Source organism: Dermochelys coriacea, chromosome 6 (assembly GCF_009764565.3).
Source record: "Dermochelys coriacea isolate rDerCor1 chromosome 6, rDerCor1.pri.v4, whole genome shotgun sequence".
Taxonomy (NCBI): domain Eukaryota; kingdom Metazoa; phylum Chordata; order Testudines; family Dermochelyidae; genus Dermochelys; species Dermochelys coriacea.
In genome coordinates, this window is record NC_050073.1 from 63,091,483 (window position 1) to 63,104,290 (window position 12,808).

General features: G+C 45.4%; 1 protein-coding gene across 4 annotated transcripts in view; it reads left to right on the forward strand.

The window, feature by feature from the left end:
• The first annotated feature begins 1,194 nt into the window (after window positions 1-1,194).
• PSEN1 (presenilin 1) overlaps window positions 1,195-12,808 on the forward strand; it is a 56,862-nt gene continuing 45,248 nt past the window's right edge. Inside the window, exon 1 of one of the 4 annotated variants that reach the window (XM_038405661.2) lies at window positions 1,195-1,371. Coding sequence is in view for 2 of the 4 variants with exons in the window: in XM_038405659.2 (XP_038261587.1) it covers window positions 10,126-10,146 (21 nt within the window). In the remaining 2 variants the exon portion in view is untranslated. Of the gene's footprint in view, window positions 1,424-4,657; window positions 4,807-8,387; window positions 10,147-12,808 lie in introns of those variants that run through there. The other 3 variants (XM_038405660.2, XM_043516817.1, XM_038405659.2) reach the window with 3 other exon arrangements.

Genomic DNA, 12,808 nt, shown 5'->3' on the forward strand with positions numbered 1-12,808 from the left:
GCTACAGCTCACTTCGTCGGATGCATTTGGTGGAAAAAACAGAGGAGAGATTTATACACACACACACACACACACACACAGAGAACATGAAACAATGGGTTTATCATACACACTGTAAGGAGAGTGTCTATCTGCAGCAGCCTTTCTGGTTTTCTGCCAAACTTGGATTTGTGCTAAGATTTTGTGCATGTTTTTTTTTTCTTAATTTACTTGGCTGCTTTCCTTTGACTATGCTACTTCATGCTGCTTGATGTCAATGATGAGCCTGAAGGATTTCAGGGTGAGAAATTTCTCTGAATGCTGTGGGAGGTTTCTCGCTTTCCAATTATTTTACCTGTTCAGCCTGCTATGAACTTAGTTATTTTTAGAACACTTCTAGCCTTGTTTTCTGGATTGCAAAGAAGTTACCATCAAGTGACATAAGGACAAGATCTCCTAAGAGCCTCCACCGTAGTACTTTTACTGTACACCATGAAAGAGCCTAAAGTCTTCTACCTTGTTAACAGGTGATCGCTTTCTCTTAAATTGAGGTGAGTAAGAAGCCCTTCTTATTCAAGAACTGGTCCTTGTGACTCTTTGTGGGAAGGAGGATGCTACTTATGCTACCCTAGGTTTTTAGCATCACAATCTACCTGGTTTCCCCCCCCCCCCCCCCACTGAATGCATCTGATGAAGTGAGCTGTAGCTCACGAAAGCTTATGCTCAAATAAACTTCTTAGTCTCTAAGGTGCTACACGCCCTCCTTCTCTTTCTGCGATCTACGTGGTGAAAGCCAAGTCCTCCCTGCCATTTTCAGTAATATCTAAAGTTGTTTAGCAGGTACCTAAACAGGTGGAGGTTTGAGGAAAAGGTCCAACTAGTTTACAAAGGAGGACAGGCTGTGCCGTGATGTAGGCGCTATTCCAACTCCAGGGCTAAGCCTTTTCTCAGGTGCTATTGCTCAGTTTTTCCTTGGTCGTGTAGGTGCAGCTCCAGGCTGAGTGATCATCTCCCTAAATAGCAAATTTTAAGTCATTCCCTTCTCCCACCCGCCGCGAGCAGCTCAGCACGGGGCGCTGAGGTTGTGCGGGTTGCAGGACGGAACGCGAGGGCATGACGGTGCCTCCCCAGTTGCTGGGGCTGCGCCCGGCCCGTTTCCCTGCCCGACAAGTGCGCGGGGCCCTTCCGGCCGCTCCCGTGGGCTAGCTCCGGGCTCTGGCGGGCAGCGGTCAACGCAAACACCGCGCTCCTCGCCCTCTGGCCGCCGGACCACGCCCCGCTACTGGCGCGGGGGTCGCCGGAGCGGCTACACGGGAAGCGGAAGTGAGGTCATTGGGTGGGGGCGGGGCCGGAAGCAGCTGGGGCCGGAAGCGAAACAAGAAACAAGCGGCGGTGAGTGGCTGGGGGAAGGGGGCCGCGTGCTCCGAGGGGCCTGGAGACTCGGGTAAGTCCCGGCGGGGGCGGCTCCAGCCCCTGTGACCCCGGCGCTGCGGCGAGCCCGGAGCCCGGGCTGGGTGCGCCTTGTACGGGCCTGGGCCCAGCTCGCGGAGAGCTGCTGGGCTCCGGGAGCCGCTGACCCGGCGGGGCCTAGGGAGGGGCTGGCGCCCGGACGGTCCCTGCTTGTGTTCCGGGGCAGCAGGGCCGATAGGAGGCCGGCGGCGGGGGTTGAAGGGACGGACACGGGCTCCTCCTCCCAATGCTTCCTTCCTCCATGCCCGAGTTGATTGTTTGTGTTACCTGAGCGCCAGGTCCCCCTTGGGCTAGGCGCTGCCCAGGCCGGAACAAAAAGATGGTGCCTGCCCCCAAAGAGCTTTACAATCTAAGGAGGTGAGGGTCGCTGTTGGGCCGGTTGGAGGAGCTACTACTGCTGCCCCTCCTGTAGCCAGGCCGTAACTCTGACATCTTTAACCTGCACCAAATATTCTTACGCGTCAAACAAACAAAAGCTCTGGCAAGGATCGCTTATACAGGAAGGGTTTGACTTTAGGTGCAGAATCATATGTATCTATTTTTATCTTCTTTAGACTTCAATGAAAATTCTTCAGGGCAGCAGCTGCTTGAAGTTGCATCATGCCTGCTGTAAGGTGCTCCCACCTTTTAAGCATCTGATTTGAGACTGGAGGGAAGTTTTTAATTCATTAATGCGAGACCGAAGTATTTAGCCCTTATTCTATAGTTTTCTGGGCTTTACTATGTAGAAGCCAGTTTAGCAGTGTGGTTGATGGAAGGTTTGAGTTATGCTTGCTCTTGAAACAAAATTTAGAATTTATTTGAGCATAAGCTTTCGTGAGCTACAGCTCACTAATGCATCCGATGAAGTGAGCTGTAGCTCACGAAAGCTTATGCTCAAATAAATTTGTTAGTCTCTAAGGTGCCACAAGTACTCCTTTTCTTTTTGCGAATAGAGATGAACACGGCTGCTACTCTGAAACCTGTCAAAAATGTAGAATGTGTGGTAAGAACTGAAGATGTTTGTGGATTGTGAAACTGTCCAGTACCACAGTGACAGTCAATTCTGATAACATTAAAATGATCAAATGGAGAGAGGAGGTTCCTTCTAGCAAATTCTTGTGAAGTGGCTGACCAATTGGCCATAGCCATTGATGGAAACAGAATTTGTCCTGAAGAAGAGTGTAGCAGAGATTCCTGGGTCCTTTTAATATAGGGATTTATATTGCACTAATCATCAACATATCTAGGATATGTATTTCCTGTAATTTAGCTTTATCCTATAGCTGTTTTGTTAACTGTGGGACTGTCATCTTACTGGTCAACACTGGTTTCTTTTGCACTCAAAGTGAAGAGATCCAGATCTCAGTGCCTGGAGGAACTGAGTTTAGTGCACGGCTAACCTGGTGGCTGAACTTTGTGACTTTGTCCTGACACATAACTATTTCACATTTGGTGACAATGTATACCTTCAAATCAGCGGCACTGCGATGGGTACCCGCATGGCCCCACAGTATGCCAACATTTTTATGGCTGACTTAGAACAACGCTTCCTCAGCTCTCGTCCCCTAATGCCCCTACTCTACTTGCGCTACATTGATGACATCTTCATCATCTGGACCCATGGAAAAGAAGCTCTTGAGGAATTCCACCATGATTTCAACAATTTCCATCCCACCATCAACCTCAGCCTGGACCAGTCCTCACAAGAGATCCACTTCCTGGACACTACGGTGCTAATAAGCGATGGTCACATAACCACCACCCTATATCGGAAACCTACTGACCGCTATTCCTACCTACATGCCTCTAGCTTTTATCCAGATCATACCACTCGATCCATTGTCTACAGCCAAGCGCTACGATATAACCGCATTTGCTCCAACCCCTCAGACAGAGACAAACACCTACAAGATCTCTATCATGCATTCCTACAACTACAATACCCACCTGCTGAAGTGAAGAAACAGATTGACAGAGCCAGAAGAGTACCCAGAAGTCACCTACTACAGGACAGGCCCAACAAAGAAAACAACAGAACGCCACTAGCCATCACCTTCAGCCCCCAACTAAAACCTCTCCAACGCATCATCAAGGATCTACAACCTATCCTGAAGGACGACCCATCACTCTCACAGATCTTGGGAGACAGAGCAGTCCTTGCTTACAGACAGCCCCCCAATCTGAAGCAAATTCTCACCAGCAACCACACACCACACAACAGAACCACTAACCCAGGAACCTATCCTTGCAACAAAGCCCGTTGCCAACTCTGTCCACATATCTATTCAGGGGATACCATGATAGGGCCTAATCACATCAGCCACACTATCAGAGGCTCGTTCACCTGCGCATCTACCAATGTGATATATGCCATCATGTGCCAGCAATGCCCCTCTGCCGTGTACATTGGCCAAACTGGACAGTCTCTACGTAAAAGAATGAATGGACGCAAATCAGACGTCAAGAATTATAACATTCAAAAACCAGTTGGAGAACACTTCAATCTCTCTGGTCGCTCGATCACAGACCTAAGAGTGGCTATCCTTCAACAAAAAAGCTTCAAAAACAGACTCCAATGAGAGACTGCTGAATTGGAATTAATTTGCAAACTGGATACCGTTAACTTAGGCTTGAATAGAGACTGGGAATGGATGAGTCATTACACAAAGTAAAACTATTTCCCCATGGTATTTCTCCCTCCACCCCCCCCCCCCACTGTTCCTCTGATATTCTTGTTAACTGCTGGAATTAGCCTACCTGCTTGTCATCATGCTTGCTTGTCACCATGAAAGGTTTTCCTCCTTTCCGCCCCCTGCTGCTGGTGATGGCTTATCTTAAGTGATCACTCTCCTTACAGTGTGTTTCATGTTTCATGTTCTGTGTGTGTGTGTGTGTGTGTGTGTGTGTGTATATATATATAAATCTCTCCTCTGTTTTTTCCACCAAATGCATCCGATGAAGTGAGCTGTAGCTCACGAAAGCTTATGCTCTAATAAATTTGTTAGTCTCTAAGGTGCCACGGGTACTCCTTTTCTTTTTGCGAATACAGACTAACACGGCTGCTACTCTGAAACTTGTTTGATGCTATTTCACAGTGTAGGGTTAAGAATCCAATGAATTCTCCCACAGCTAGTGCCATGGTAGGCCAAACTGTGGGATTATTGAAGTTACCAGATCATATAATCAGATGTTCGCTGTCCTCTAAGTGATAATAGCCAGTTCAGTCCTGCAGGTTCCTTCATTGTGAATAGTGGGAGAAGGGAGGGTATTGACCACATCTGACTACCCACTGATCTTACCGCTAGGGCTGAAACTGCCAGGAAATGTCACTGGTGATAGTATTGTTCAGAATCCCTTGTCAGACCACTGCTGATGGTAAAGTAATATCTCTAACTTCTAGATCAACACTGAGGTTATACTAGCAATTAAAACAAAATCCCAGTTCAAGTAATTTGTTAAATAATGCAAGGTTTACCTTTTTGTGGTTTTTAGACTGAGAAATATTTTTACAAGATAAGTTTGCGGGTTGAAATGTCTATAGCAAAATTGTTTTGTCAAATTTAGAAGGAACATACAATACTGCTTAAACAGATGATGTCCTGTTATGAAGTTAATAATAGACTCTGGGGTGTTTGGTAATTAAAACAATTGCCTTCTATTTGGGTAAAGTACGCTTTCCTTTCTGTTCCTAATTTAAAGAGACACTTGACTTAATAGTGTTACAAAGAAACACATTTGTTTACACATTACTAATAACTTAGATGATTAAATGTAACAAGTTTTTAAAATTAAATTTACCATGACTGTAACTCACTGCTTCCTTTTCCATTTTGATGGGGGAAAATAGTGAGTTTTGCTTATACTCATTCACTTCTAGGTTCTTCTCAGTACTGTAATATTTTGGCTTCAGACATTTTAGGGTCATAGATTCCAAGGGAAGAAGGGACCGTTGTTGTTGTTGTTGTTATCTAGTCTGGCATCTTGTATAACAGAGGGGCCATAGAACTTCCCCAATATAATTCTTAAAGCATATATTTTAGAAAAACACCCTGTTTTGATTTAAAAATTGAGAGCAATGGAGAATCACCACAACCCTTGGTAAATTGTTCTACTGGTTAGTTACTGGGTTTTTTTTTTGGTTTTTTTTTTTGTTTTTTTAAAAAGTCTTATTTCTAGGCCCTTCCAAGTTAACCACCATGAAAAAAGCATTGTGGACAGTGAAATCTGGCCTCCCCTGTGAAATCTGACTAGTATAGGAGAGGGGCAGAGCTGGGGGTGCCCCAGCCAAAAGACTCCTATCTAGCTGCTAATTATGGGCAGGTATGGGACTTCCTCGTCCCCTGCTCCTCCCCTACTGCAGCTGGGAAAGGTTCTTGGAGGTGGATTTGACCTGGGAGCAGCCCCTGCAGGGGAAGAGGAAGTCCTGTCCCTTCCCATCTCCTCTAAGACTAGCAGCTGGAGCCTGATGTGCGGTATGAGGCCCTGGCTGAAACGTCCCACGCCCTGCCCTTCACCCACTCCAGGCCCAATGTTCAAGACCTAAAGAGTCCTTTGGCGGGCGGAGCAGGGCGGGGTACAGACCACGGCATCCCCGGGCCAGGGTGGGTTGCCCACCCATAAGGCCATTCCTACCCCCCCCAAAAGTGATGACCCTGCATACCCTGTGACCTCCCCCCTACAATAGCTTTACGACACCCTTATGGGTCACGACCCCCATGGTTACAATACCCTGAAATTTCACATGTAAACATTGGAAACTGTGAAATTGACTATTTTTAAAATCTTATGACCATGAAATTGACCAAAATGGACTGTGGCTCGGTAGAGCCCTACTTATTTCGAGTCTGAATTTGGCTAGCTTCAACTTCCAAGCATTGGATCATGTTATACCTTTCTCTGCTAGATTGAAGAACCCATTATTCAATACTAATGTCCCACATAGGTACTTATGGGCTGTATCAGGTCGCTCCTTAGCCTTCTCTCTGTTAGATTGAACTCCTTGAGTTTATCCTTTATGTCATGTTTTCTAATCCTTCAGTTTTTCTCTTGGCTCTTCTCTGAACCATCTCCAATTCATCAACATCCTTCTTGTGGGCACCAGAACTGGACACAGTATTTCGGCAGCAGACAGTCGCATAGAATCATAGAATATCAGGGTTGGAAGGGACCTCAGGAGGTCATCTAGTCCAGCCCCCTACTCAAAGCAGGACCAATTCCCAACTAAATCATCCCAGCCAGGGCTTTGTCAAGCCTGACCTTAAAAACCTCAAAGGAAGGAGATTCCACCACCTTCCAAGATAATGCATTCCAGTGCTTCACCACCCTCCTAGTGAAAAAGTTTTTCCTAATATCCAACACTTGTGCCAAATATAAAGGTAACATAATCTCCTACCCAAGACTCCCCTATTTATGCATCCGAGGATTGTATTAGCTGTTTTGGCTACAGTGTTGCACTGGCAGCTCATGTCCAGCTCATTATCCACGATAATCCCTAAATCTTTTTTAGAGTGTCTGCTTCCCAGGATGGAATCCCCCATCCTGTAAGTATGGCCTATGTTCGTTCTTCCTAGATGTATACATTTACACTTAGCCACATCTTGTTAGTTTGTGCCCAATTCACCTAGCAATCCAGATCACTCTGTATCAATGACTTGTCCTCTTCTTATTTACCACTCCCCCAATTTTTGTATCATCTGCAAATTGTATCAGTGATTTCTTCCAGGTCATTAATAAAAATATTAAATAGCATAGGGCCAAGAGCAGGTCACTGTGGGACACCACTAGAAACACACCTGGTCAATGATGATTTCCTGTTTATAATTACATTTTGAGAGCTATCAGGCAGTTTTTAATCCATTTAATGTGTGCCATGTTAATGTTGTTTTTTTTAAACAAAATGTTGTGCAGTACCAAATCAAATGCCTTACAGAAATAAGTCTGTTACATCAATACCATTATCTTTATCAACCAAATTTATAATCTCAGCAAAAGATATCAAGTTAGTTTTGACAGGGTCAATTTTCCATAAACCCATCTTCATTAGGGTTAGTTATATTACCCCGTTTTATTTCTTTATCAATCAAGTCCCATATCAGCCACTCCATTATCTTGACAGTGATCAATGTCAGACTGACAGGCCTAGACTTACCAGGTCATCCTATTTACTATTTTTAAATATTGGCACAATATTAGCTTACTTCCAGTCTTCTGGAACTTCCCCAATGTTCCAAAGTTTATTGAAAATCAACATTAATGGTCCAGTGAGTTTCTCAGCCTGCTCTTTTAAAACTTAAATACAGGCTGTCTGAGCCTGCTGATTTAAAAAAAAGTCAGACTTTAGTAGCTGCTGGTTAATAATCTCCAGTAGTACTGGTGGAATGTAAAGCGTGTTATCATATGATGAGACTACATCATCTGGTTTTTGTTTGTTTTTCCCCAAATGCAGAACAGACATGTTCAATAAATATTTGTCTTTTCTGCATTATTCTACCATTTCCAGCAAGTAATGAACCGTAACATTGTTGGGATTCTTTTTCTTCCTAATATATTTAGAAAACTCCTTCTTATTGTCCTTAACTCTGGACATAATTTCTCCTTGTGTCTCTTTGCTTCCCTTATAAATTTTTGACAATTCCTTGCCTCTGATTTATATTCATTACTGTCAATGTCCTCTTTTTTTTCCATTTGTTATATATGTAGTTTATAGCTGCCTTTACTTCCCCTTTAAACCAGGTGGGTTTTTTAACCTATATATCCTTCCTCAGTTGCGGCTTTTTGGGCATCAACTCAAGTGGTGTTACACAATTCCCAATTATCATTCATATTTTTCTGATTAAATTTGTTTTTCCAGCTGATTTCGCTCATAATTGCTTTCAGCTTTGTGAAACTGGCCCTTTTAAAGCACCAAGTATATGTTCCACTGGTTTGGACTTTATTCTCTTTGCCCATTATAAATGTGATCAAGTCATGAAGATTTGTACCTAAGCTACCATTAATTTTTAGTTCTATGATCAGTTTTGCTTTGTCCCGTCAAGACTAGGTGGATGTTATCTGTAATATTTAGAAATGTCAAGGATGTTTTAGTACTGGCAGCATGAGATCTCCAGCAAATCATCGAATTGAAGTCCCCCATGATCATGCATCTCTTTTATTCTTTACACATTATAGATAGGAGTGTTCATCCTGTTCCCTAGTGTGGTTTGATGCTCTATAACAGACACCAGCTAATACCCCATCTTCTTTATGTTAGGACATTGATCCATAAGCATTCAAGGTAATTTTCTTCTGAGTTATCAGTGACTCAGATAATGCCATTTGTGACATCGAGTGGCACTCCTGCTCCCCTTTTGTCCACTCAGTCCTTTCTAAATAGGTTGTAACCATTGATTTGAACATTCCAATAGTGCAAATCATCCCAGTGGGTTTCAGTAATACCAAATAGATCAAATTTATGCTTATAAATGAGTAATTCCTATTCCTTTTTTTTATTATCGAGGTTCCTAGTATTGGTGTTGAGGCAATTAAATAATTTTTTCTCCTTATCCTTTGGTTCCTTAATTAATGCTGTTCTCGACATCTTGATTTTTATCCTCAGTGAACGATCACATCTTCCCTCTTTTTACCCTCCCCTTTTGTTGTCAATTTAATGTCCTCCTGACATTTCTAGCTAACCTGTTCCCAAGAGATGGTTTCCTCTTTTACTGGGGTGGAGGCCATCCAAACTATAAAGCCACCTCTTCCTATAGAAGGTAAACCAGTGTTACTCAAAACTCAAACTCTATACCACTTTACCTAGCCAAGTGATTCATTTCAGGTTATGTTGATTTGTTTTTAAAGCAATTTTATTTTCATTTGTTGCTAAAAATTTTTGAAGCATTTGTATTGGATTTAGATTTTATTAAGGATTGTTTTTATGAGTTTGACCCAGATTAGACGGTGCTCTTTTATTATGGATTCCTTGCCACTCTTTTCTTTTTCTTTGATACTTTGTATCACTGTTGATGTTCAGGTCTTTCTGAGTGCACCCCATCTCGTGTTCGGTCTTTTGCCATTATCTGTCTCAGGATGGAATCTTGCGATGGTTAGACTGGGACTTAGTATACTATACCAACCTCTTATTGCCCAGCAGGTCCAAGTGCATTTCTTCCCTTCAGGAACCTGTGATCAGTAACATTGACCAAGAGCCTTCTTAAAACCAAGTATTTTTATTTAGTAGCTTGAACAAAGCATTAGGCCTGGTCCGCACTACATAGTTAGGTTGGGTCTGTGGGGAGAAGAGGCTGTGCAGGCACAGCTCCAATCCAGCTGTAGAAACCTTTACATCTATGAGTAGATTGCTTGGAGGCATGTAGAGGAAGGGCTACAAGAGGGACCAGCCTCAGTACCACGTGAAAGTCAAAGACTTGCATCAAAAGGCAAGGGAGGCCAGCAATCGGTCTGGTGCAGAGCTACAAACCTGCTACTTTTACAAAGAGCTTCATGCCATCAGCAGAGACCCCTCCGCCACCTCCAGCAGCCCTGTGGATGCTTAGGAGGAGCCCGAGTCATAGGCCCCTGCCATGAACAGGAGGAAGTGGAGGAAGAGTATGGGGGAGAGGCTGCTGGGGGGGGACAGACAACTGGGGTATCCATCTGTGAGAGCCAGGACATGTTTTACTTCACCGCAGTCCAGCCAGTCCCGACAGTCGAGCACTGATGCAGAGAAAGGAACCTCTGGTAAGTACGTGGTTTGCTTTGAAATTACAGGGATGGAACCCACAAAGTAGCAGTTCAAATCTGTTGATTTACTCTTTTTACTTGTGTTAGAAGAGGTAGTGAAACAACCAAGAAAGGTAGAGTTACTATCTGCATTTCATTTCCCTCTAGAGTTAGGTGCATAGAGCTGTGTGGAGCAGTTTGTTTACATGCACCAGGAGGTCCTGTGAAGCCTGAATAGAAATCTTGATTAAACTTTAGTGGGGGTAGAATGAAATCCTTTGCCGAAGGCTTTTGGGGAGGGCTGCCTTATTTCTTCCACCACACTAGGATGCTTTCCCATGCCACTCAGTGATTACTTCAGTAAGCAAAAGAGCAAGGCCAGGCAGAGCATGCTACAGCTGCACACACCTCTCTGCCTCGCTATTAAAACAGTCTTTCAAAGCCTCACTGAGCCATATAGCTCTTCCCTGAGCTCTTCTTATAGCCCTTGTATCTGGCTGTTCAGATTCAGCAGAAGCTGCTCCATCTCCGCCCTCTACCCCAGCGGAAACTTCCCACCTTGGCTTCACAGATGTTATGCAGGACGCATCAGGCAGCTACTGCCATTGGGATGGTTTTTTTTTTTCACTGAGGTCCAATCTCATAAGTAGACAATGCCAGTGAACCATCAAACGGCTAAAGCAGGAGTGGGCAAACTTTTTGGCCCGAGGGCCACATTGGGGTATAAAATGGTATGGAGGGTCAGGTAGGGAAGGCTGTGTCTCCCCAAACAGCCTGGCCACTGCCCCCTATCTGCCCCCTCCCACTTCCTGCCCCCTGCCTGACCACCCTCTCCTGGGACCCCCGCCCCGACCGCCCTCCCTCCCCCGGACCAACCCCCATCTAACTCCCCCCCATCCCCTGAACCTCTGCCCTATCTAACTGCCCCCTGTTCCCCATCCCCTGACCACCCCGCCTTCCCAAACCTCCACCCCATCCAACCACCTCCTGTCCCCTGACTGCCACCCGGGATCCCTTGCCCCATATCCAACGCCCTGGCCCCAGCCCCTTTCCCATGCCATTCAGAGCAGTGTATCTGGCTGCTGCTTGACCGAAGCCAGATATGCTGCCCAGAGTGCTGTCCGCGCGGTAGCATGGCTTGTGTGTGGGGGGAGTGGGGGACGGACAGCGGGGGAGGGGCTGGGGGCTAGCCTTCTGGGCCAGGAGCTCAGGGGCCGGGCAGGATGGTCCCGCGGGCCGTTTTTTGCCCACCTCTGGGCTGAAGGTACATTCAACTGTTATTCCGCACCTGTTGAGCCTGTAGTTGAAGTGTTCCTTGGTGCTGTTGAGGTGGCCAGTGTACGGCTTCATGAGCCATGGGAAAAGGGGTAGGCTGAGTCTCCCAGGATCACAATTGGCATTTCAAAATCCCCAATAGTAATCTGCCAGTCGGAAAAGAAAGTCCCTGCTTGCATCTTTCTGAACATCTGTGTTCTTAAATATGCTCATGTCATTCATCTTCCCTGACCAGCCGCATTGATGCTGGTAAAGCATCCCTGGTGATCCACCAGCACTTGCATAACCATAGAAAAGTAGTCCTTTCTATTGATATACTCTGTGGCAAGGTGGTCTGTTGCTAATATAGGGATATGTGTGCCATCTGTTGCCCCACTGCAGTTCAGGAAGCCCATTGCTGCAAAACCATCCATTATGTCCTGCAGATTGCCCAGAGTCACAGTCCTCTGTAGCAGGCGCTTAATGGCCCTGTACACTCCAAATTGATCCCACCAGTCAGTGCTTGTTTCTTGAGCCCAGAACCAACACTCAACCATTTGCAGCGGCTCCCTGAATGCTGCCAACAACCTTGAATTGTTTCTTTCTATATCCCACAGCAATCTAGCCTCCAGAGAATCGTCCTGTTCCCCGTGGCATCGCTTGCAGCTCTGCAAATACTGCAGGATCAGGCGACCCATTCTTGCAAAGCTCATCACGGTAGTGCAGAGCTGTGCAGGATCCATGCTTCTGTCACAGATGGCAAATAGCAAGGAGGGATGCATGGATTTGCGGAGATTTTTAAAGAGAGGCACTAAATATTATGGGGTGAAGAACACTGCATTATGGGAATTTGAATCCATGCTCCCAGTCGCCCCTGCATGACTCATTTTGTCTCAAGAGGCATTGCAGAAACTTCCCAAAACATCCTGTGCTGGATGGTGGTGAATTGCACAGTGGGATAGCTACCCAGGTTTCATTGCACACTGCATTGATACAAGCACTCCTGGTGAGGATGCACACTGCTGATACAAGGAGGGTAGGGTGGACACGCACAAACGATGTAATAAGTGCAGGAACTGTATGCTGCCATAACGTAGGTTGACATAATTTTGTAGTGAAGAGATGACCCTCATGGAAAAGATTTTAAAACCAAAAGCCTAGGTGCACATTAGGGTTTGTCTCTATTTAAAAAGCTACAGTGGCACAGCTAGACACTACCATTGCTGATGGGAGGGAGGGGTTCTCCTGTCGTTATAGTTAATCCACCTCGCCGATTGGTGGTAGTTAGGTTAATGGACAAATTCTTCCATCAGCCTAGCTCTGTCTATGCTGGAAGTTAGGTCTGCATAGCTGCATCTCTCATGAGCATGGAACATTCACACCCCTGAGAGATGTAGCTATGCTAATGTACGTTCCCAATGTAGAC